The sequence below is a fragment of the Xiphophorus maculatus genome, chromosome 6 (assembly GCF_002775205.1).
Source record: "Xiphophorus maculatus strain JP 163 A chromosome 6, X_maculatus-5.0-male, whole genome shotgun sequence".
In the NCBI taxonomy this organism is placed as follows: Eukaryota; Metazoa; Chordata; class Actinopteri; order Cyprinodontiformes; family Poeciliidae; genus Xiphophorus; species Xiphophorus maculatus.
In genome coordinates, this window is record NC_036448.1 from 2,288,185 (window position 1) to 2,314,736 (window position 26,552).

Consider the following 26,552-nt stretch of genomic DNA (forward strand, 5'->3'; position numbering starts at 1 on the left):
GTCAAATATTTGTTCAGCCCCTTTACTTTGAAACTCCTGAATAAAAATCCATTGCAACCAATGACCTTCAAAAGTCACCTGATGAGTAAACAGAATTTAATCTGGCCCTGTTAGAGGACCAGCATCACCATGGCAACCAGAGGACCCCAGCAGTAGATTAGGAAGGAAAGTGTGGAGAAGTTTAAAGCAGAGATGTACTGTAGGAGGTCTCACAAATCTCTACAAAAATATGGACATCTAGCATGTAAGATAAAAACAACTGTGTCTAGAGAACTCCTTGAGTGGCAGAGTTTTAGCTTCTCCTGGTTCAAATTCTCGAAAAAAAAATATCTTGTCCAATTATTCATTGGTTAACAAAAAATAATAATAATCAGCAGATCAGACGTTGAGTCCAGCAGAAAGGCCTGATCTGTTCACGTGTTGAAGGATTTTTAGCTGCAGATGATTCCTTTGCTACAAATGATCAAGTGTTCACTAAAAGAATGCTGTTATTGCATTTTAGGGAATAAAATGTTTATTTTCTTATTTAAGAAAATGAATTATCTGTTTATTTGTGCCTTCTCATGTATTTCTAATATTGTATAAAGTGGTTAAATGAAAAATCTGGAAAAAGTGCCAATTTTTTAAGTGATTACTCGTCTGAATAATTCATTACTAAAATAATGGTTAGTTACAGTTCTGGAAAATATAAGATGTAGACTCCACAAGACAGAAAAGTAGGATGAAAGATACTGTTAGAGGGAAGCACAAGAAGTCGTGGGTTCGATTCCCCCTCTCTGACCATTTACCGCAGGTCTTTCCCTTCCATCCACCACCTTTTTCCTGTCAAATTTCTGTTTAATAAAGGCCACTAGAGCCAAAAGTGATCTGGGTCAGTCAGGTGGGCAGAGCCAGATGAACGCAATAAACCGCCATAAACCAAGCTCTTCCTCATTCCAGCAGAGCAGCAGCTGGAGTTTTCATTTGATCTGCTTCGTTGTGTCTGTACATCATAGAAACTTCCAAGAAAAACACATGACCGTTCGGGGCTGCAACACTACAAATGTGTGTGAATACTGTAGCAAGGCGCTTCGTAAAGGGACATAAAGTGATTCTTCACTGCTAAAAATCAATCTTGTAATTTTCCTTTGTCAATTCAAAATTCCACGTTGGCCTTATGCATCTCATTCATAAAATGTATCCAAACGAAGCAGAGTAAACTGTACTGAGACATTTAAAAACTAATCTTTTCAAAAGACAACAGAAAATGACAGGATTTTTTTTAAAAGATACAAGACAGAGAGCTCCTGAGCCAGAAGGAGCTCCAGGTTCATCGTCCTCGATAGCAAGGCAGTTGTCAAAAAGAAGGCGGTTTCTGGTGAACAAATCCTACAGGAAATATCCGACTAAAGCATTCTGATGTCTAATGAGGTATCGGTCTGTTCCCAATGGAGCCGTGTGTAGTTTAGTATTCTTTATCCGCTCCTCTGATGCGTTTACCATGACGACAATCTGAGGATGGCGTTAGAAACTTTGGTGATTTTCCTTCGTCTTGTTCAGCCTGGCAGACAAAACTCAGGGAATTCATGAGACAAACCCGTTCCAGTCATGATGCGCAGCATGGAGGAAAGAACTGTTTTGTCCTCTATGAGGATCCGTAGCAGGGTGCTGCTGCTCCCTGCGTGAGGCTGAGTTTACTCAACGTGACATGCGGGCTGCGGCGACCATACTGGATCCCAGCGTGCGGAGCTGTGTTCTGGCACCGGAGAGACCGGGTTGGCAACAAGACGGGAAGAGAGGATGTACGGCCAGCTGGCACCGCGCCTCACAAGCATACAGAAGGACGGTGATGAGTCAGGAGGTGGGGGCCGGGTGGGCTCGGGGGCGGAGCTACTGCCCAGGGACGTACGGCCAGCTGATGGAGCTTCCGGAGAGCTGCATGTCTCGGATCAGCGTCTCGATGGGGGTCTTCCCCACCAGGCGCATGAAGAAGAGCTGGGAGATGAGGCTGGCGGGGACGGCGCGCAGCGCCGGCAGGCGCAGCAGCAGCCGGCCGAAGCGCTGCGGCTGCGACGGGTACTGCATGCGCTCGTACTCCGTCAGCGCCACCTGAGCCTTCTCCTGCAGTGACTCCACATGGACCGAGTCGGTCAGACCGCAGGCATCTGCAGGGGGAAGGGGAGAAAAAAGAGGGGGGTTATTTAACAGTGTGGGAAAGTTACATAAAGGATTCGTGATGAGCTGAGAAAATAAAACACTCCACAGCTGATCTCAACTTATTTATGCCATCTCAAAACAATATTATCATTTTCTTGCAATAAATTCTAGGACAATTTATTGTTGTACAAAATTTGTAGTTGTGACTGGGATATTTCCCAGTCACATATTTCCCAGTGACTGGGATATTTCATAGTCACATCTGGCAGCAGTGCCGAGGCTCGTCACCATAGATTTTCCCAGCAACTATTGAGGTACATAATAATATCGATGCTTTGTGACCATTTTCAAGGAATACACAGAGAATTACGTAATTCAAGTTCGCCCTCTCATTGACAAAGTTTTATAACAGAACACTTAACTGGAAGATATTTCAAATATCAAAAATTAAACAACAAAACAGAATAAATAAAATGGGCATACAAACACAACCAAAGCCAGAAATAAAATGAATTATGATGTCTGTCAACAACATTTCCCTTCAACAAATATCAATCAGAATGGAAACTGAGCTAATTATAATTTATCGAGTGATTAAAAGTGAAATCATCTGTGTTGACTGATTGAGTTGCTGTTTTTCTGAAACTTTTACTCAGCTTGTTTTCTGTTTGCTATTTAATATCTTCATTTTATTTTTATTGCGTTGATCTTTGTTTGATGTCATGATGGTTGGTGTAAACTGTGAAGCTGTTTTAATTGTGCTATACAAATACATTTGACATTGATTAACTGCTTTTTGTGACAGGCTGATGGTGAAAAGCACAAAGCTGCACAATGATCACTGCTGTTGCTCAACTGCAGGAAACAAAACAGAACTACCGCAGTTTCATCAAAAGGCCAAGAGATGGCGCTACAGTAGGTCAGATCAATAATTAATATCACCAACCATTTCTTTTGTTGCACACCAGTCATCTGTTTTGACTCATGTTCTTACAGCAGCCAGAAGTTTACAGCGAATAAAGTTAAAGACCAAACTTCTCCTTTTTTAGGTCAGAATCACCAAAAGAGTTTCTGTTTGCTAAATGTCACAATATTGAGAGAAAGAACATCTTTAAAATTAAAGTATGCATGTATTCATTCTTATGGCTCTAAAAATAAAAAAAGCACTTGGAAAGATTAACTTATTAAAATAAAGGCATCCAGTTTGCTTGATTGAAAAAACATGAGTCTTGCAATAAGCAATTAATTACATAATAAATTACAATGAGCTTGATAAATTCCATTCTGATTAATATTTTTAGAAAAAAAATTGCTTACAGTGACATCATAATCTAATTTATGGTTTGGTTGTAAGTGGTTTTTATTTCCATTTTATTTATTGTTTTTGTCATGTAAATTACTGGTACAATTTATCATCCAGCAACATTTGTTATTGTGACAGGCCTAACAAGGTTTGGGTCACACTGTCTGAAAATTTCTGCTGTGTTTAACAAAGTTTATTAACTGAATACAAAGATTGGTATTTGTGGATTTTACTGTGAAGAATATCTAAAATATTTTAAATAAAATTCAGTTTGCAAAGGTAGAATGCTACTCGGCAAGCCATTGGCTAGTGTTCGCAAAGCAGCCAATCCTGTAATGCCATTTATTTTTCTTGGCTGTGATTGGCTGTACCCTCAATAATTAGATATGAAAAACTGGAAATGTTAGTTTCTGCTGTAATGCTCAAGAGGGTTTCTACTGTGCCTATTCATTCATATTTAGGTATATTTGTTGTTTTGAACCATTGAAATAGCCAGTTCTATGCGTTTTTAGAGCGGGTCACAAGTATTTACAGATTTTAGCTGTTTGTAGGCACTAAAGGCCACAAATACCAGGGTCCACTGTGCTCTGAAATTAAGGAGAAGGCAAAAGTGTGTTTATTAAAAGTTGAATACTTTGTGTTGAACCCCACATTTTTAAAATTACAATAAAAAGTCTCTGACTGCATCCACATCACGGGCTGATCCTTTAACATTGTCTCAACCAGCATCGCAGTGAGAAGTAGCTGGTATAATGAGTTCAGCAGAGGCACAGTTCCCTCAGGTGTTTGCTAATTGCTGATGCCTAGTCTGAAGGAGGTGAGGGAGCCCAGAGGAGGGGCTGCGTCCAAGCAGCCATTTTGCACAGCTGAATGGTTGCCACGGAGATTAAAGAATTTCTCAAACGTGAATGAAAAAATCCAAGCAACACTCCCGGTATGTTTTTGATGAGGGAATAACATTATAACATGATGTAAACCTCAAAAGTGGATGTTATATGGTACTGCCCTTTTAATTCATGTGAACTCAAAACTGCAGTGAGGGAGAACAGTGACCCTGAGGACAGGTGTGAACAACAACAATCACCTGGTGAGAAGAGAGCAATGGCCTTGAGGCAGCTGTACTCGGCCGAGTCCACCTGCAGCCTCATCAGCTTCTCCACCTGGTCCTGGAACATCCTCACCTGGTCCATGAAGGACACCACGCGCTCAGCTGACATGGGCGACGAGTGGAAGCCGGCTGCCGCCAGCAGGGGCGCCATGTGCAGCGGCAGGGCCGACTGAGCCGCGTTGAGGATGAAGAGCTCGCTCCAGCTCAGCCTCAGCAGCGCCACCTGTGGGTTGGAGGAACAGTCAAAGACGCAGCCTGATTTTGTTCTTCGGTTTAATCTGACTGCAGTTTGTTTCTAATTTTCGATTTTCAACAAGCAGGAGTAAAAAAAAAACACAGACATGAAGCGCTGACCTGATCTGACACGGGCAGCTCGGGGAAGTAGGGAATGTTCCTGGCCCACTCCACGGTGCTGAAGAGCAGCCGAGCGGCCAGCTCACAGATGTTATCGATGCCCATGGCGTTGTCTGGTCCTGCCTGCTGGTTATACTGGTGTCCATATCGGCTGTTGGGGTACGGCTCTGCCCGGAGCAGCTGGGATATGAGCTCCGACACCGGCTGGCCCCCTCCGCCGCCCCCATTGTTGTTGTTGTAGAACTCACTCCCGCCGATGCCGCTGGCGCCACCTATGGGTGTGATGGAGGGACTGAGGCTCGGCTGGGGTGGGATTCGCCCGCGTTGAACTGCTGTAGTTTGGTTGGGGGACCAAGGGGGAGAAGGCAGGGAGAGGGGGGATACAGGAAGCAGGATTTTGGGAAGGTTGGAGAACAAACAAAATGTTTGAGAAGTGAAAGTATGTCACTTATCAGCAAAGATGATGTTAAACTATGAGGCGGATCTGAAGGCAGACGGAAACTTTAATAAGAGCTTGAAGAATATCACTTTTAATACTGTCACAATAACCAGTTAATCAATCATATAATAAATTAAAATCAGGTCAATAAGTTCCATTGTGATTAATATTTTTTGAAGGGCAATTTTGACATCATTAGCTCTTTCATTTGTGATATTTATTTCCATTTTATTTGTTTTTGTCGTTTCTTTTTTGTTGTTATTTATAATATCCTTCCGCTCTTGTGTTAAATGTTCTTTACAAAATTAAAGAACATTAATTTTGTAAAGAACATAATGTTCTTTACAGTCGAACTTGCATTCGATGCAAGTTCGATCTTTGAGAACAAACTTGCATTATTGCACCATTATTACTTGAAAATGGTCTCATAACAATATAACTTCTGGGACAATTTATCATCCAGCAAAATTTCTCATTGTGACTGGCGTAATCACTTTTTCAGAAATCTGAGCAAAAATGTTAAATTCTTAAAAGGGCAGTAATATGTGTTTCCCAGGTCATTTTAAAGCACAATTAAGTAACCATGTTACCGTCAGTTGTATCCAACTTCACAATTTAAAGCGTTGAAATTTGGCCTCCTGCTCTTTCTGAAATTACCTTCAGGAAGTCGTCACAACATGGCTTCTCTATTAACCCTTTAACTACATTTTTACCAGCGCTGCACAGAGACGTAGCTCCTATAATGAGCTCAACCGATCCGCAGTCCTAACAGGTGATTGCTAATTGCTGCTGGGTAGTCTGAAGGAGCTGAGTGGGGGAGTACTGGGGAGAAGGCTGCTCTGTAATGTGGAAGCTCTGGAGCTACATCTATGTCTGGGTCCACCCAGGCATTTCGCACAGCTGAATGGTTGCCATGGAGATTAAAGGACATCTCAAACATCCATGAAAGAATCAAGCCAACACTTTTGATGAGTGAACAACATTATAAAATGACGTAAAGCTAAAAAAAAGTGCACTTTACATAACACTTCCCCTTTAACAGACAGATTTTCCCTCTGAGCTCCAAAGCCATCAGTGTCAGAAAAAGAAGGTTCACCATAACTCGCAGCATTACTGGTGAATCAGAGGGCAGCTGGATTACTGACTGCTGCATTCAGGGAAAGGAGTTCATGTGACGAGCTTATGCAAGAACCAGCTCATCCCAGAGCGAGCTGCAGAATCCTAAACAGGAATGCAGCAGAAGCGGACCTCTGACCTCTCTGTGCAGCAGAGAGAAGTTTTCCACAGGGAGCCATTATGTGTCTCATTAGCATACTTTATGATCTGTGATTATGAGGAAAGAAACAACTAAACACTCAAGAGACGATGTGTGTGTCGGGGTGTGCGTGGGGGTAGGTGTGTGTGTGTGTGTGTGCGCGCGGGGGTGTGTGTGTGTGCGCGCGTGTACCAAACCACTACAGGGAAAACCAGTACATGGGTCAGCAGGATGGTTTAGGAAAGACAATTCCTGAAGGAAATGTGCAGATCTAAGTTAGTCAAATTTAAGGCTTTTTAAAACTGTTTTAATGCTACCTTGAGTTAGCCGAGTAGAGATGCAGAAAATACTGTATATTCAAAGTGATATGGTAATGTGATCTGAAGTATACTCACAAATAGGAGCGGCAAAGATGTACAACTTTAATACATTTTGAGTCTATTCATAATTCCCAGAAGCCAGGCAGCTAAGCTAACCTAATTTTATGCACAAACCAATTTGGGCTGAATTCAAAGCAATGGAATTTGATACAACATGGAACCTTAAAGAATAGTTTTAAATTAATGTGTTGTTTACAGTGTCTCTTCCTCTTGTTAGCAATGTAGTTTAAACAGAAAAATGGACGTCTGAATTAAAAATTGTTTCTGAATCAAATTGCAACCCTAAACATCTCACTAACTGCGAATGTGTCTCATTACTAGTGCATAGAGTATAAAAGTGTTTTTGCACAGATTCGACCCTAATACTCTGTTGTATTTGTTGCATTTCAATTTTTTTTTATGAAGAAAATTACCTTTCTGCTTAAATGATAGGCCTTAATAACTTGGAGGTTTGACTGGTTAATTTTTATTTTTATATTTTTACCTGTAGAATATGAGCTCAGTTACCCAACACTGACTGTTCCTGATCAGTTCTCTGTTTTATGTCGTTTCTGTAGCTTAACACAGCTATGCAGCCACTAATGCTAAGCTATCACGATCTGAGCCAAATCATCCTGCCCTGTTATTAATAACATGCTGTTCAGTCACATGCAGCTTTTTCCCCACATGTACAGGAGAAGAGGCTGGATGAGGAACATTTTTCCCCATTTCATTTCTAAAAGCAGCTTATACACGTGAGGAGGGAATTCTCAGGTTTTATTCCCGTATTAACGCACAATTAACGTTCCAGTAATCTCAACTTGCCCCACCCTGACTCATCTTTTCCTGCTGGTCACACTGGATGGGAGCTAGCCAGTGGTAGCAGGTAGTTACCTTCTTTTCTCATGCCGACACGGAAACATTTCTTCAGACGGCAGTACTGGCACTGGTTCCTGTGGTGCTGGTCTATCTGACACTCCCTGTTGGACCTGAAAACGCAGAAATAAGTCGACATGAAGACATGCACATCCGGATGTATTAACGATGCACAAAGGCATCGCCGTTTTACGATTTTCTGCATTGATAATGTTTGCTTTGTTGAAAGATTTGCATATGTACTGCCAGTCAGAATAATGGGAAGCAGCTGGTTTTTGAAGTCACCAGGTTTTCACACACATGGGACGCATGCATGAGTGTCTGGATTGGTCAGTTTATGAAGACAACAAAATGTTGACTTTTTATCTCCCTATAATGTCCAATATTTTACAGCAGTTTTGCTGATACAAATTCATTCTTTACTAAGTCACAGGTGTCAAAATTTCAGTCCAGTGGCCTTCATCGCTCAGAAACAGCTCCATTTTAACACACCTCAATCAGATAAATAGTACAGGCGCGCCGATTGCAGTTTTCTGGCCAATCGCAATCTCTTAAAAGCCTGACCCGTCGATTTGAAGTTGGGTTATTATCTGTAGGCAGATACCGATTTTTTTGTCTAAAAAGTTGATTAATATAGCAACAAAGTTGCTAAGTTGGCAACATTGGAGGTAACTGTTGGTAACCGTGCATGTGCAGACATAACCTGGTGAACAATCAGTGCTCTCTCAAGGCAGTGGATGATTTTCAGGCTTTTGTGGATGTAGATAAGATCAGGTCAGTTTCCATCACTCAACTCCAAAAAGGAAGGAAATCAGGGCCAATTTATTGTTTCCACCTTCAGTTACAGATGACAACATCACCACAGCTGTCATCATCAAAACATTAAATTACATTAGCAGAAGGAGGAATAACATCAAGTAAAATCTGATCATGTCATACATTTTATATTAACGTTTTATTTAATTTCAGTGTTTGTAGTTTTTCTCTGTATAGCAGCCATGCAAGGCACCAGATGAACTCCTGGGATAAATCTGCTTTCTGTATGCAAGAATCTCTGGCAGAGGCTGAACATGGTTCTCCAGCAAGCCGTTCAGAAATCAACCTGAGCCTTATGTACGCCATGTTGTGCATAAAGTACCACTTGATGATATACTCATACAATAATGTTGTTCGTCAGTTTGACTAGCGCTCAGTCTGGTAGAAATTATTTAACATGATTCAAGAAGTGTCTAAAGACCAACAGAACTATGTTCATCTTCCTCTTCTGTACCTGTTAGGACAAAATAAACTGAAGTCATCTTGCTCTATTGTAAACCTACTGATATGAATTAAAGCTGTATCTACAGCCTGAAACCAATACTTCCTGTTATAGTCACATGCATTATTAACGGGTTATGAAAGCAGTTTTTTTCACGTTGCTCTTTATTAGTAGATGGTTGAGTCATTCACACATCGAAACCGTTCTATAATCTTCAAGTTGTCAGAGCTGAAACTCTGAGTCAAAAGAGAAAAAAAAAATCTAACTACCTTGGTTCACTTTCATACACATTACCTGAGATGGATTCAGCTTTGGGGTGTCGGGTGATGAAGTTAATCATTAGATGTGCCCTTAAGGTCAAGACTGCAATGATAGAAGTTCTGCTCTGAACTGGAACATGGTGAGCGTTCGCTGCCGAGTTTATATTTTCAGTTGAAAAATAATGAATAGTTAAAGGGCAGCGTGTCAAAACTCCGTGCAGCTGAAGGTGACCTTTTCTTTCCCTTTCTCTTGAAGTCAAAAAGCAGTGTAGCTAAATGCAGATTTCCTTCTATGTCCAATACAGTTTTAAGCAAATCCATATATTCTTTATTCAAAATTACTCATCTACTTTCTAAACAATGAGGATAGATAATTGCCTATCCCTGACAAAACTGTTTGGAGGATGTTGGGTCAGTTGCTATGGAGACAGTATCCATTTTAACAGCTGGACATTCTGACATTGAGAAACTTGCCTGAAAAATGTAAACACTGTTTAACTGTGCAACTATTGACACATTATTTTCAAACAGTCCAGAGCGGGGGCGTCCAAACGTTTTGCGTCAAGGGCCAAAATCTGCAACTTGAGTTCAAAATGTTTTTATTTTCTCCTCGGTTAAAAACCTTATTGTGAATTATCTTTTTCCTGCACAACAATAAATTAAACATGTAATATTTATCCCTTAAGTTTACAATAATTTAACTGTTTGGGCTAATTATTAAGGATGCACAGATCCACTTTTTTCACTCCCGATACCGATACAGATGTCTGAGGGTTAGTATCGGCCAATATCGACTTGATACAGAAAACAGCTGAATGACTTTTTTTTTTTTTAACGGACATAAATGTACTGTGATGTACTGCAACAGTACAGACACTTAAATCTGTACTGCTGCAGTACATGTTTGACCACTAGTTAGGTCAAACATGTAAAAATAACTTTAATTTGTTCATTTAGTATAATTAGGAGTAGAACTGTGCAACTAGGAATGCTAAATATACTATAAAATAAATAATAAAGCATGGTGCTGCCCAGAGCACAAAGTATAGAATTATAGGCCTGCCTGTATGGCACTTTGTCACCAATACTCAATCTACAATTTTCTTCAATATCAGGACCGAGACAGATATTAACATTGGATGAATGCATCTCTGCTACTTATTTTCTACTTTGTTGGTCTTTATCCATAGTGGATGGGTGTGGTCAAGCCTATTTTTGAATAAAAAGTTGCTGAAGGGAATATTTGCGAGACGACTTACTATAAAGTAAAAATCAAAGCAAAAAAATAAAATTAAATAACAGGCTAATAAAAGAAAAGTTCTTCATGTATACTTAACATCTTTTGTTTAGGAAAATGCAAACTTGTCATAGGAAAATCTCATTCTAAAGAAATTACAAAAAACCATCCACGTGCATCATTATCAAATGCTGGGTGGAAAATTTATACTGTTCTTGAACTGCAGTTGGGGGCCACAGAGGAGGCATGAAAAATAAATCTAAATCACTGTACTTAAAGAGAGCTTCAATGTGTTTAAGTAAAGGGAAAAACATTGTTGTTCATCAATGAGGCTCCAGATTCCCTCGTGGCTTTTGCCAAACCTTGCTTTTGGTTGTTGTCGTGAGAAACGTGTGTGTCTGTGCGTATTTCCAGCAGTGTTGAGGACTTCGCTCCAGAAGTCTCTCTGGACTGGCATCAAACTGGAGCTTCAAAACCTTCGTGATCCATTCAGGACTTCTCATCAAATTTCGTTTTTATCCAAACATCCATTTTTTGTGTGTAAATCCATTTACTGCTGCCGATTACCAACAGTTCACTCAAAAACTGACATCTATCAGCACTCTGTATTGATTTTAAGGAGTTTCATTATCTTCTCCAGTTTCCACTGCCAGCCCCTTCGCAGTTTCTTCTTTCGCAGTTTCCCCTTCATGTTTCTTTCCAAACAGCCAGCTGTACCCACTCATCGATCCGCAAGTGTTCCCCCTAACTCTAGTCATGTGCAGGTATTTGTTTTAGAGTGATAGTTCACTAGCATTAGCACCAGGCAGATAACGATTTTTAGTTTTCTTTAAGGCAGAGGTGTCCAAACTGTTTGTCACACGGGAGTCAAAAGTTCTCATGGGCCAACGTTCCAAAAAACCTAGTCAAGTAAATATAGTAAACCATTTTTTTTAATAGGAAAGGGATGTTATTCACTGTGGCAAATTCAGCTATTCAGTAAAAGTTTCTGGATAGACAAGGTTCTACTCATTATAAAAGCTTGGTTATTAGAAGATGAATACTTTGTGTTGTACTTAACATTTTCCATTGTAAAAAAATTATGTCAAAAATAATTTTACCCTGATAACACATAAAATGTCTTCATGTGCATCAACCATCTGTGCTGAATGGGTCAAATTTGGATCATTCTTTAATTGAAGTTGAGGCCATAAATGGCCCTCGGCCCACATTTTGGAAATCTTTGGTCTGACATGTCAGTTCAAAAATTTTTAAAGGACTTTACATTACTGGATAAATTTCACTAACCCATTTCTGATTATATTAGAACTTAAAAGGGGATCTGAGGAAAAAGTTGGAAATCCTGATCCGTGACTGACGGAGTCATTTTTTAAATCCCATTGTTTTTAAATCAACATTAAGCAATTCTAATTTCTCTACTTGAGCAGAAGAAAAAGATCGAATAATATCAAAAATGACATGTCTTAAAGTACGCTTTTCAAAGCTTCTATCAGGGTGTGATAAGTCATTTCTTCGAGTACTGTACCTCTATATCAATAACAATACAATTCCCATGATGCCTCATGTCACCTGCATGTGTAGCTGAGGTTACGTCTGACGCTCCTCTTGAAGAAGCTCTTGCAGCCCTCGCAGGTAAACACGCCGTAGTGTTTTCCACTGGACTTGTCCCCGCACACCACGCAGTCCACCACGCAGGCCTTGTCCTCATCCCCGGCCTCCATGTCGCTGCCCCCCGCTTGCGGAGACCCGTCCTCCTCCTCCCCCCGCAGGTAGCCCTTGTCCCCCAGCCCGTTGGTGCCCCCGTTGGGATCTCCCCAGCCCCCACTCACCATGGCCATCGCTTGGTTACGGAGTCAGCGCGGAAGAAAATGGGGCCAGGCAGCCGAGGTTTCTGGAAGCGGTCATAAAAACCCAGAGTCCGGACGGTGGTGTGTGTTCTCCCCTTTCTACCCGGACTGGTTTAACCTCTTCAGCTACCCTCCGTCTTCATTTAGTAGCTAATTCAAGTTAAATATGAACAGGACTGGGGGAAGAGGGGAAGTCTGCAAGCTAAATAAGCAGTGTTGCCAATGTTTTAGTGGTAAAAATGAGGCCGTTTGGTTGTAGAAAAGAGAGTAGCTCAGTCCCCGCCCACTCCACTATGACCTGGAAACAGTGTGGAGTCACTGGGGCAACTTTTAGTTTGGCATTCCTTTGGATTTTAACACCTCCGTTGTCCTCCTCCGGTTCGGTGTCTTTGTGTCGTTCCGTCCGACGGGGGACACACTGCAGTCCAAAAACCTTTAACAGGAGACACAGAGTTTAAATAACAGTTCCCAGAGACAGACGGCTTCAGAACAGGCTGAGGACACGCGGGAGGGACGGCTGGCAGTCAAACTGTTGTTCTGTGTCTCTCCGTCTCATCAGTAGTAATGGCTGAAAAAGGACCTCAGCGCGGCTCGCCTTAGCACATGCCTGGAGAGCATTTGACCGCCCGTCTTAAAGCAGCCCACCCCGCACACACAGATATTATTTTAAATAGAAAATATGCGAGCTTACCTCAGTACAAACGGCTGTCTTTTGGCTTTTCTAGCTGAAAACGAAGAAAGTCGTTTTTTAAAAAAAAAAAAATTAGTTAATCGTGTTAGATCCTCCTTCCGACCAGTGAGACCGAGAGCTCGGCTCTAATGTTCCGCAGCCATCCACTCTGAAGCACAAGCAGCATTGTGAGGATATTAAACACACGCAAAACGCCACTTTTCGTCTGATCGCGGGCTTCTGTCTTCTTCTTCTCCCTTCTTGATGAGGCGACGCCGGCTTGCAGATGCTGCTGCTGCGGCGGATGAAGGCGACGCGGACCGCCCGCGGCGCCTACTCGCATCCAAAACACTCAATCAGATCATGCACACAAGGAAGTGCAGCCTTTCCACTGGTATTGGCTGCTGTCTGAGTCGGCTCGGCTCTGACTGGATCCTCAGGCTACTTCCTCCCTCACACAGAAAAAATAAAACAAAAACAAACGAAAAAGAAAAATCAGGTTGAAGGAGAGTTTCTTGCTCAGCTCTAATTCCTGTGGATGTTCTCCAGGCTTCTTGCTCAGTCCTTTGTCAGTGCTTGCCCACCAATAACTAATGACTTGCGGCCTAGCCTTGTATGCTGTTTTACCTCTGTGTGTATGTGTGTGAAGCCTTAGCTTTCCCAGCTGGCTCAGGGGGAGGAGATGTGTGTTAAGAAATGGGTGCTCCTCTTCCCTCCCCTCCTCTCCTCTTCCTCCTCCTCCGTCTCTCTCTCTGGTTCCCAAATCAGATTATGATTTGAAATGCCCAAGAAGCAAAACACTATTTGGCCACTGCATTTTACCTCACTGCTCTTTTTCCCCTTCCAACCTATTTGTGTGTTAGAGAGAGATCCAGCAAATAGAGTCACAGGGAGGGTTGCAGGAGTGTATGCAGAGGGGGAGGGGGTAGTCTGCCTGTTGGTGTGTGTGTGGGTGTGGGTGTGTGCGTGTGGGGTTGTGTATGTGTGTGCTCCCAGGGATTTGACACTGCTATTCAAGCCCTGTGGTTACCATGGTGCTGGCTGCCTTATATGGCCATCAGAGTCAAAGAGCAAAAGAGTGTGGGCTGTGTGGGTCAGCATGTATGCACAAACACACCCATACACACACACACACAGAAGAAGAATGTGGAGAGTATCTCTCCTCAGGCAGAAAGCCTGACCCCAAAGGCCTCACAAACTGCCCTAGCAACATCAGATTACTGCAAAACCCTACAACGGGAAAACACAATCTCCTGCCTGGTGTTTGTATTCTGTTGGACGTGAATGCTTCGCTCTAATCACAAATCACACAGAACTTTACTTCTCAACGACCCCCCACTATCCCCTCCAGCAGAGTGGCTCATCTTCTGCCTACAGACCGCTTCCCTGCTGCTGTGAGAGAAACTAAAGGTTATCACGTCGTGGCCGACTGCATATCTCTCAAAAGGCCCCTCTGTCTCAGCATTTTGTAAAGCGCGTGGTGATTTGTGTTTGAGGTTAACCCAAGAGGTCAAGCTGACTTTCACACACTCTTCGCCACGCTAAAAGCCCAGGGTCAAATGCAGATAAAAGGGAGGGGAAGACGCACGGCAGCCCAGCATAAGAGCTTTAAGAGATAAGAGATGAATCTACTTGTAAATGTGCAGCTTACGAGGCTGAAGGAGGAAAAGGAGGAGGACTCATGATGGAGTCAGTACCATGAGCAGTATGCCATACGCATCTGGTCAGCTGGTGGTCAGTCAGGGATTTTTTTTTTAAAGGCGCCCCCAACTATCGACACTTTTATGGCATTCCTAAATCTAAATCCAGCTTCATCCCCTGCAGAGCTCACGGCGAAGAGAAGCTTTGTCCAATCTATTGGGCTGCTAATGGGTCATCAGGGGGTTGTCTGTGTGTGTGTTAATTGGAGAAAGTCTGTTTAATTAGGCCTTTGTGCATGCTTTTGTCACTTCTTGTGTTGAAAACGATTAGGGTTGTCAAATAGACAGTAGTTGTGAAAGACAGACTGTTTGTGTGTGTAAGAAGAACAAATATTTAGCAAGGCTGTAAGTTAGGCTTTAAGTCTGAAAAAGAAAAAAACATGTTATCTGATGACTTGTGTATTTCATAGTAGTCACAAATAATCATCAGAAACTAATCCTACCTTCACGTCATATCAATGCTGCTGTCACTAGTCACGTTTTAGCTCTACTTTAACCCTTAACTCTTCATGTTCCACGTTCCTCATCCTGATCTCAACACTTACTGTTGAAACCTGAACTTTCCATACACCGAGTGAAAAGAAATATCTTTATGTCTCACTAACTGAAGTTAAATGACACCAAATTTTTACTTTTACGTCTGTTACAATTACCAATGTTATTTCTATTTGCTGACTGCAAATAGAAATGAGAGAAATGAGAGAAGGAAAATGGATCAGAACTCCAGAAATTATTGGGTGAAGCTTGTGGAAGGAACCCAAAACATTTGACCAAAGTCATACAGTTCAAATGTAATGACATCAGCTACATACTGAGGAAATGTATGTCAAATTCAGATTTTGAGAACATTAATAAATACATTTCTGAAAGATTCTTTCTCTCATTATTGTGGCATTTAGCTAATAAAAATAATTTAGGTAATTATTGAAAATAAGAAAAGTTTGGTCTGATTTAGACAGTGAGAAAAAAAGGTGCATGCGTCTTTATCAACTCCTGGTTGTTACTACATTACCTACTGTAAGGATTGCTTTTAAAAGCTTTATGTTGTGAATAATATGGAGCTGGAAATGTGTTCTGCTTTAATATGTCATTTATAGTATTTTACTGTGTAGTTATTGATTTTTACTAAATTCTTTGTTCTTTAATATTGCAGGAATTTGCACATAAGTTATTTTTGTTTTTTTGATTAAATAGTTTTCACAAACTACATCAGAAGTTATTACAGTTACTCAGTACTCAGGCTGTCTTCTTACCTAATGCTTTTCTACTCCTACTTGAGTATTCTTACTTTCTTAGGAGTAATTTTTGGATGACTACATTTCACTTATACCTGAGTAAAATACTCAAGTACAAGTAGTATTAAGGCTACTTGTACTTGAGTATATATATTTTTGCTGTTCTACTCATCTCTAGTTTTTAATGCCACGTATGAACTTCACTTACAGCTGATACTAGGTCTGAACAGGCCTTTAGGTAAATTAGCTCAATGACCTGAAATAAGCATTATTAGTGCGCTTGCATCAACAATCACTTCCACCCCAGTTCAGGTCGAGGCAGATGTTACTGATGTCTCATACTTGTGTTACTCGTTCCAAAACCACAACAAAAAACAATAATTATTGAAGATGCAGAAGTTGTGTTGCTGTTGAGTTGACTTATCACTACTTTACTACTTTACTTTACTGCAACAAAGTTAGAGAGTGTTAAGGAAATAAATAAGTCTTACCTAAGGTGAAACACTGAGTCAATCAGTTTTGACATAACAAGAGGTTCAAAATACTTACATTTGAAAAAGAGCCAGATTCATTGATGTTTTTTAATAAAGAGGCTCTAGGCTGGTTTAAAAGCTAACTATATGTCCAGTTTTCAGAAAAAAATAAAGTTGTCCCTCAAGGCCTAATATTAGGCTGTTTTGTTTTCCAGTTTATAAAAAGATTGCAAAGAATTTGGATGACAGTATAATTTTTTCAGTTAGCTGTACTCTGAACCGGACTGATGATGAGCGTCCCATCACAATCCAATGGAAGTAGAAATACCAAATACCTTGACCTTATCAATGCCTTTTTCTTCACAATATCAGTGCAATAGTAACACACATGTTATATTTCTTTTATTCCAGATCGTTCCAAACATCTTTCATGTAGTGTCTCTCAAGTTGGCTTCACCTTATAGAGTTCTGAATTGCTTCTGAACTTGGTAGACCAGCTTATTATATATTTTGCATCTTGGCCAAAGAATAATCTTCAAATTTGATAAAGCTTGATGTTTATTTTTACTCTGGGAGAGCTCATAGGTCATTTAAAATCAGATTTGTGATGCCTGTAGAATAAGTTATGTTTCATAATGGTTCAATTCAAATTTGATCAGTACAGAGGTTGAAGACTATTGCTCCAACTTGAGTGTGCTCATCAGTCAGTGGGACTGGCTGTGTGTGGTCAGTATGAACTCAGACCAGTTAACTCCAGTTGTGCCAAGAAGAGAGATCAGACATACAGATCCACTCAATAAAATAGAATATTACTGAAAAGTCCATTTATTTCAGGAACTTTATTATTAAGTGAAACGCATTGAATAGATTAATTACACACAAATGGATGTTTGAAAGTATTTATTTCTGTTAAATATGATGATTTTCCGCTTACAGTCATTGAAACCATGAAATTTAAAATTAGAACATTACATCAGACCAGTAAAAATATATATGTTTGAAGTCAGAAAAGTAGGCTTAATGAAAAGTTTGTTAAATACCTTTATAAATGTTGTTTATTTTAAATAGTATTTTTAATCCAACATACAATACATATATTCTAATATGTTGAACATGTCTGTAAATGGTTATGGTAGAGGTGCAAATTGCTAAAGAATTTCCAACCAACTGTCCCTGAAGATTCATGTGTTTGAGCATGTATGCTTTGAGGCAGAATAAATTGTACAGATTCTTCCAGCACTGGAAAAAAATCACATTAAATGGATGTGTCTGTGTGTAGCCAAATCTTGATTTTAAAGTTCACCATCATTTGAGATATTTCTCGATTTATGTAAATCAGGTAAAACTGATGAAGTTAAAAAAGTTATGACGAGGTACACCATGTAAAAGCATCTACAGAAATGTTGGCCAAAATGAACAGCACACATGAGCAAGACATAAAACAGCGTTGCCTCGTGTGTGCATGCCATCAGTTATTTAACATGTTTTACACTCACTGCTGCTGCTGGGAAACTAAATATAGAAATAGCTGCAACAAAGAAAATGAGTAATAAATAATAAATGAAGAAAAGGAATAAAGCAAGCTATTGGGCATAGATATGGAATTACACTGGGCTTTTAGATGTGGATGAAAAGAAAATCACTGCTGCAAAAAAAAAACAGTTTCATTCCCACCTCTCTCTTGGCTTTAGAAACAGTTGATTTGTGGAAAGTTGGACATTTACTGGGCATTTAGAACTAAAGGCCAAGTTTGGCTTTGCAGCTAAAGCTAGTTCCAGAAAACATTTGATCTCTTTAAAAAAAATCTCCTGCTGATAAACAAACATAATTAATGTTCCATTTCAGAGCTTTGGTGTTTCAGCCTTTTAATCTGCTGCCTGTCTCTGAACTGAAAGCTGCCATCAGATCTTTTTTTTCTCTCCATGTTTTCATGTGGGCGTAATGCTGGATACTGTGGCAATAGCTGCTCCAAGGACGTTTTTTCATTCCTTCCTTCTTTGCTGGGAGCAACAGAACTTCCAGCTGTTGGTTCAAAGGTCACGGCTTCAGAAACATGCAACGTGATAGAAAATTGTCTGATGTTTTTCTGTATGTTAATAATTGAAAGTCAATGTATATTTACATGATGTTGAATCCCAATTCAGCATCTCAAGAGTGTTTGGGATGCCTCACTCTGTCCACCACAGCCCAAAGTCTGCCCTCCTGCAGGGTGGAGGGTACATTAGCTTGATTTACGCACTCAGAAACCAGTTTTGTTATTTGTTTGGTACCAGAGTCCTCCTAGAACATCTAGCTGTTTCCAGGTTTTTAATGTTGTTTACCTGTATCTCTCCAGCTCAGAAACATTTTTGGTGGTTTGGACATTATCGTACATAGGAGAACCTTCCAACTCTCATAACTCCTAGTCCATGGCCTGTCGTTTTCTCTCCTTCTTCAGAATCCTGGTTTGGTAAGCAATCTCTGCATTCTTTTTTGTGAGGCGTTCATTCACAAAAACATCTGTGCCCTCCAGTTTTTTGTTTTTGTTATTTTTTTTCAGTTTTGTGTTTTGTACTCACAAATCAAACGATATTTGGTCTTTTGTTTTGTTTTTCTGAGTTTGTATTTTGCTTTTTCCAATAATGTGTTACAAGCAGCAATATTTTTACTGTCCAGCAAAATGCATTTACTGCTAAAGAACCTGATACGTTGCTGCTCAAGAGAAAGTTGTTCTTCTGGTGGTGTATCTTCCCCTTTGTACTCTTCTGCTGCTGCCTTTGTGTGTGAATGTGTGTGTGTGTATTTCTGAGTTGTTTTCCAGCTCTTCTATCTTCTCCTTTTCTTTGATAATCACTTTCAGTTGTTGAATTTCTCCAATAAAATGCATCAGACTTGTTTGTTGCTTCACCACCTTGTTCAGTTATTCTGACATGGCATTCGATGTTAGCTTGAGTTCTTCCATGCCTTTTGTCAAACTCAGAGCCTCTTTTGCTGGTTGTTAGCTGCTGAGAATCCTGGTAGTTCACCAGGCCTTTGCTGGTTGTTCCAGCACATGAAGGTAAAAAGTGATTAAATGTTGAAAAATTGCAGAAATGACCAAAACCTCATCATTTGCTTGGCTGTTTAATCATAGTTCATATATTCAGCAGATTTTCATTATATTGTAGGTCAGATCTGAACAGCCCCTCCTAGCCAGTGGCTGCCTTAGCCCTCCTGTTATTAGAAAATGTCATTATATTTACTCTGTAAATCTTGAAACACACTTCAAAGCAATTTGATGGCACACTTTAAATGAAATTTCATCTTATTCAGTGAAACAGTCCCTTTTAATGCCAATTAAATTTATATAGTCCCAAATTTTCAGCAGGCTTAGGTTGCCAGGCTTTAAGCTTGCAGGGTGGATCATTAGACCCCACCTGTTGGCGGGACTAGGAATGAATTAAGTTAACTTTTCAGCCACTAAAGTTAACCCTTTCTGTGTACAATGTTCTGCCAGCCTCAGTGCCAGGTATCCCCCAGCTCCCAGTGAAACCCGATCTCAGCTGCATCAGCATCCAGGAAAAAGAAAAGAAAGACTTCTTCACTCACAGTGGTCAAGGAGAGCCTGTAGAGGCCTCTCACAGGCGTGGCATTGTCGTCACGCTCTGATGGATGTCAGATGTTTAGACTTGCAGTGACAGCTTCACCCTGAGACCACGGTGACCTTTGACCCCAGAGGAATGGACAAGCCTGGTAACAAAAACAGAGGCCTTTTGTGCAGGTCAGAGGGAAAACATCTGCTGTGCTCAAGACACAGAGACACGAGAGGGATCGACCCTCCAGGTTTCTCTTCGGTGTTCGGTGGGAACACTCGGGAAGCCACTGTACCTGACGACGTGCGGAGTAAAAATCCTTTTTCCCACACCCTGCAGCAGCCCAGCTGTTTCTGGGGTCAGCAGGAACATGGATTTAAATTAAAATATACATAAACACAATTTGAAGGAGAAGAAATGACGCTGAATTATGGCCATCGTAGATAGAAAAAAAGGAGTACATTTAAAAAATGTCCACGTTTTTTTCTCTAAAAAGCATCTGAGATTAATCTAAAAATGTACGAGTGTTTTTTCTAGTAAATTTTGTTTTCTAATTACAATGGCCCTAATAGGCTGTGGTAGGATGAGTGATGTGACATGAATCCTGCAGGTTATCTTATCAAACAACCAAATGGAAAATCTGCAATTGGTTTAAGAAATCATAGGCTTTTCATGTGTTACTTTGCTGATGACAAACTATAATAAACCGTAAAATTTGAACTAAAGCAGCTGATATTATTTGAAGCGGATGGGGAGCCAGAATGCTGTGTGAGGTATTTTCTTGGCTTTTTATTTTGAGGTGTCATTTGTAAAGTTTCACAGTCAAAAATTAACAGCAATAATTTGTGATTTTTTTTAGTCCATCATAAGAGAAGAAAAACAGGAGTTACATTCATTTCTAAATGCACCATTTTCAAACAAAAGAATGAATTACCAAGCTAAATATTTAGCTTATGCACAAAATATTTAGCTAGCAATCTAAATATTTAGGTACAATCTGAATATTTAGTTAACAAACTAAATGGTTAACTCGCTAATTAAATATTTAGTTTGGAACTGTGACATTTATAAATCAAGCAATGGATAACATGGTGAAAATATGGCTTTGGAAAATGCTCACCCAATTTTTATCTCTTATGAATAACCCAAATTATTGTTGCTAACGTTTCACCATGTAACTTTACAAACAGCTCTCCATAATTTTATGCTTTTATTCCAGCTTCTTTTGTTAACATTACACTTTTTATTTGTTTATGTAGACTACCTGGGCTGTGAGTACCATTTCAACTTCCCCATTAAAATAAATATATATACTGAAAAAAACCATTCAATGCTTATTTTCCCCAGAGAAGCTGGAAGAGAGACAACAGAAAGCAGACTCTTTCTACATAGAGCATGAACTGTGCACATCATTTGGCACCAGATTGTTTATTTGTCCTTGTTCCATCTGGCTGAGGACTTCAGCCAGTCTCCTGCCTGTGTGTCCCTCAGTACAGAGACGGCTTTCTTCAGGCCTGGACGCCCAGGTGTGATTTAGAATACAAGATACCGTGGAGCAAAGCAACAATAAGTCAAACATCACTGGAGGGAAGCCTTGTTGGCTTATCCCACTAATATTATTGGTAAATTAGTTTAATTATATATGTTAAAACTATTTGAGGATTGACATATTATAACATATAATGGCCAAAACTTTAAATTGTGAATATTTCAATAGATTAATTTGGACAAGGAAAACCAATATGTTTTCACCAAGAAGTTGCTCTTTCACATGCTAAGAAAAAACAAATCTGAAGCTGTTGAAGCAGAACTATCACTGGACACTAAAACATGCAGGGGAAACATTCTTTGCAGAAATCATAAATGAAAACATGAACAATGCTCCAGCTTTATTTGCAACAGCTGACAGACTCACAAACCCTGCGTGTTAGAACTCCACTCTAACATGGCCTGCAGGGATTTTACCAACTTTGAAGAGAAAAAGAAAAAAGAAAAATAGAGGTAAAAAATAATAGAGGGCTAATCTGCACATCTATACCTAATCCAATATCAATGCTGTCCCCAAACATTACACATGCAGGAAAAAAAACACTTAGAAGAAATTATAAATCAATTAAGGTGAAGTTCTTCCTGTCATACCCACAACTTTTCTTAAGAAAGTCCTGCCTGTCATTGCATCTAATATGATTATGCATCCCTCTCATCTTATTGTTGGTTTTGAACCATAATTCCAGCTTATTGGCGTGTATTGATGATTTTAATGATGGCACTAAACAAAATGTAATATTTGTTACTGGTTTCTACATGATTTTTTTGACTTTGTATTTTGGTGTTTTTATATATATTTATATATTCCTTTATTTAATCAGGTAAACCCCGTTGAGATCTAGATCTCATTTTCAAGAGGGACCTGAGCAAAAAATTTGCAATACATAGCAACCTGGTTACAAGATAAAAACAATTACTACATATGCACAAGTATAAAACAATAAAAACAATTTAAAAACAATGACACTGTTTCATAGAATCTTGTTGCCTATCTTTAAGAACTGATCGAAATAAGTCCAGTGAAATCATTTCCGACATCTTAAGTTCAGACTGCAACTGATTCCACGCTGTGGGGGCAAAACACTGAATGCTTGCTTCCCTTTTTCAGTTCGAAAGCGTGGGACATGCAGAAGAATAATGTTATTGGAGCAAAGAGAACGAGAACAGACAGTTCTATGATGACAGTTGACTGACAGTTTTATGATGTGAAGCACTTTGAACTGCCATTTTGCTGAAATGCGATTTACAAATAAACATGATTGATTTATTGATTGATTGAAGCAAGTGCAGCAGTGAAGATGTTTCTTGCTTTTAAAAGGAGAGCCTGGGGTTGTAGGATGTACACAGAAACAGCTGAACAGTCCGCCAGTTGAAGCTGCAGTTGCCATAGCAACCATCAGAGACTCCAGGAAGTGTGGTTCCCAGTCCTCACATTACCAAACTAATGATCAGGAATCCTCGTAGTAACTGTTAAGATACACTGTGAATTCTTAGATGAACGTTATAAAAGGACTCATTTTAGGAGTGATAAAAAACGGACAAGAAAAGAAATCCTGGGGCATTCCAGAGTTTAAAAGGATTTAATGTCAGTGGCAAAAACAAAAAAAGTCAAGCTTTTGCTACTCATAACTCAAAGACACGGAGCAATTAAGCCTTCATGCTTAGTGTCCTTAGGGTCTCATTTTGTGTAAGAAGTCAGGACTCTCATACCACGATAAGAAAAATACCTTGATATTCCTTTTGCTACTTCAGCAAAAAAATTTTGAAGTAACAGAATTGTTTCTAGATAAGAGCAAATAAAAAAACAATACGACAAAATCTTACCTCCCTAAGTATGGGTAAAACCAATAAGTAGAGAACAAATTAGCACCGGTTTGGTGCTCAGACTTCACGGTGAAGAAGATAACATCACTGATTGATTACTCTGATTCACAGCTCATGGTGTTTGTTCTTTTTTTAAGATAAATAATTAATCCAAAAGATGTGCTGAAACCTTTAAATTTGAAATTAATTCAGGAGATGAACAAATTCAAACTGCAGGAGGACTTCTGATGGCATATGGGATTATTGATTTAAATGAAATGGCTTATTGTAGCTCATCAATGCTACTTTGCTTTGCAAATTAAAATAGAAAACTAAGAATGCTATTCTTTACCTCGTCACTTGCTCCAAGAGAGGTTGTTGTGAGGCTGCTGCAGCCCTGAAACCCAGAAACTGGTCAACAAATGAATAAAAGCTAAAGACAAAGCATCAGAACATTATGTGTTGTCGCTGTCTGGGCTCAACTACACCTCAAACTAGAAGGCCATAAATCATTGAAGTTTTTTTCATGCATTTCTTGATTTAGTTCTGTTCAAGTCATCCATGATAAATGTGCAACCAGCTTCAACAGCTCTCTACTTTAATAATTCACAGATGCAGACTATTTGTGGGATTCAGTCATCAAATATTGACGACACGAGAAACAGATTCAATTAAACGGCAAAAATCATTCAAAAGTAAAAATTCTGCATACAGCTGTTTATCTTGTCAGCCATGTGCTGGAACGTTCTCACCAAGATGGTGTAGTCACTTGTGGTTGTAGTAGTTTCCATTTCCACCAGCACACTGCCACCACTAGGTGGCAGTGTGCTCCATGTCAAAACTTGTCTGATTTGTGGACCATCTTGGGATCTCCCTCCGCTCAGCACATATCCTCACTAAAATCAAAGGGAAGCTCCAGCCTGCTCTAAACTTTGGGAGGTTCTATAGTTTTACTCTAGAAACAAAAATTGTACAAATGATCAGATTTGGAGATTATTTAATTTGTTTAAAAATTACTAAGAAGTCCAAATAACAGAACATTCAACAAAAACAGGAAAAAAACCAGTAAAACATGAATAGTAGTGACAGCGTTGAAAACATTTGTGTTCAGTTTCCTGTTATCCAGTAGCTAGGAGAAATCTCTCTCCATATCAGTTCATTTCAGCTGCAGGAAGTTGGCAAGATGTCTTTTACCAACATTTTAACAGAATTGCACAACCTGGCTTTCTACTCAACATATTGTTGTTAACCTTCCTGCAGTCTTTCCTGAGGCTGTCATAAAAAACTGATGGATTTCTCAAAGATTCAGCGCAAGAAAATATGCTAATCCATAGCAACCTGTAATCATTTATTTTTATGATCCAATATTATTTATGTTTGTTCCTTCCAACAGATTGTATACTCATAAAAACTTTTGGAAGATGTTAGAAGTGAGTGAAGTAGTCCAGTTCTACTTACTGATCAGACTCATATACCTCTGGCTTGTCCATCCATTCATCAGGTGAGAAGTGGGGTCACCAAGGACAGGTCGCCAGGGCAACACAGACACTTGATCAGGATGCTTCACTGCAGTTTGCACTGCTCAGCAAACTCTGCACTGGTGGAAAGTTGATTCTTACTGGACTTACTGGACACACATGCTCATCCTAGAGCCTTCATACCACTGAACCTCCATGAATTATTTTCTGAATGATGATGGCTGCAGGCCTTCTTTTATTTTTTAGCCTTAACCATTGCTGAAAGAAACTGGCAAAGAAACCAAGTCTGTTCAATCAGTGGACACCTTATTATGCACAGTATAGTTCAGTCGCTTACTAATGTAAATAGTGAACCCAATCACATGTCAGCAGCTCGATGTATGTAAGCATCTAGGCAGCTTGTGTCTTTTTTTCTTTTAAGTTCAAAGTGAGGATCAGAACGGAAAATAAAAAGGAAGTTGGGTGACTTTGAAGTTGGTCTGGTTGTTGGTGTCAGAGAGCGGCTCTCTTATAATAACCAGCCTGCTACTGAGCACAGCTTCATCTCTCATTATCACCATTCTGATATGAAGTTTGAAAGCTTTTTCTCAGATTGTAAATCTGAGAAAAAGGAAAGTTTGGAAACTTTTGAGCTCTTAGAGCTCACAGCTCATAACTCTGACCTTTCAAGCATTTGGCTTTGTGTTGCCATTAAAAGTTATGACCGTTACTGTATGTCTGACAGCTACAAAATGACACTCCAGATCAAACTCTTTGAAAAACTTTGCATTAACTGGATCTTGTTCTTCTCAATGATCACTATGGTTTCTAGCTTGTTTTCTTTCTTTGTGCAGGTGGAGAAGCAGACTTCTAGAGTGTTATCTTATAAACTCTTATCTCCTTCTTTCTCTTTTAACTTTTTACCCAGCTTTATCTATTTCTTTTCATCTCTGTGTCCATTACATTTGAAATATACCCAAAGGAGAAGTCGTGTAAAAAAAAAAAAAAGATAAAAAATTTAAAAATTAAAACAGAGTGAAACTCTTCATGATTTCTGGGTACTCGACATTTCAGGCTCTGTGGAGCGAATCGCAGCAGACATAAAGCAATCTGGTGCCTGGGAATCTAGTTACCAACAAACAGAAACAGTTGAGCTCTTATTAATAGGCTCGTCTGGCTCCATGACAAAATAAACTAAGCATCACAGCGATGGCAGGAATATGCAGTTCAGGGTTGGTAAACAGCCTTATGCGGACAGGAAACCCTCCCGGTAAACACACTTCACTTTTCTTTGTGCTCTCATGTCCTCCACTGACAACACAATAGAGCTCTGGTTCCTAATCACCTCCACACTGTGACTTCCAAACTGTAAACTGCACATTGTGTAAAAAGCAGGACCTAAGTGGGAGCAGATGCTCCACACCTCTTTGTGTGGGAGTGATACAGATTTGGCTTGTTTATGCTGTCTCAAGTGTTTCTATTTCCACAAACAGCTGGATCAAAGTTCAGCTCGTTTCCAGTAAAGGGATCTTCGTCAGAGATTGTTAAAAGAGTGATAAAAATCTGGCCACTTAGAAGACACTTCGTAGGAAACAGGACTGACATCCCTTTGTCTTCACCCTGTATCAAGTCTGGTTCCTGAGGAAATATTATTTTTTACTTGGCCTCCCAAGTAAAAACCCT

General features: G+C 39.8%; 1 protein-coding gene across 2 annotated transcripts; it reads right to left on the reverse strand.

Annotated features, from left to right (window-relative positions):
* Window positions 1-537: 537 nt before the first annotated feature.
* LOC102218397 (nuclear receptor subfamily 2 group F member 6-like) lies at window positions 538-13,945 on the reverse strand. 2 transcript variants are annotated; one of them, XM_014473934.2, is made up of 6 exons: window positions 13,124-13,945; window positions 12,155-12,865; window positions 7,849-7,943; window positions 4,902-5,230; window positions 4,524-4,770; window positions 538-2,144 (listed from the first exon to the last, which is right to left on the reverse strand). In XM_014473934.2, exons 2-6 carry the CDS (start codon window positions 12,421-12,423, stop codon window positions 1,870-1,872), a joined length of 1,215 nt encoding a protein of 404 aa, XP_014329420.1. In that variant the 5' UTR covers window positions 12,424-12,865; window positions 13,124-13,945; the 3' UTR covers window positions 538-1,869. The 2 variants fall into 2 exon arrangements, with proteins under 2 accessions (XP_014329420.1, XP_005812687.1); XM_005812630.2 differs by having other exon boundaries at window positions 4,902-5,233; window positions 13,124-13,943.
* Window positions 13,946-26,552: the final 12,607 nt, after the last annotated feature.

Coding starts and splice junctions, on each gene's coding strand:
- LOC102218397 (XM_005812630.2), bottom strand. CDS start 12,423: ATGGCCATGGTGAGTGGGGGCTGGGGAGATCCCAACGGGGGCACCAAC. Junction 7,944..12,154: donor AACCTCAGCTACACATGCAG/GTGACATGAGGC, acceptor CTGCGTTTTCAG/GTCCAACAGGGAGTGTCAGA. Junction 4,771..4,901: donor AGCTGCCCGTGTCAGATCAG/GTCAGCGCTTCA, acceptor TCCAACCCACAG/GTGGCGCTGCTGAGGCTGAG.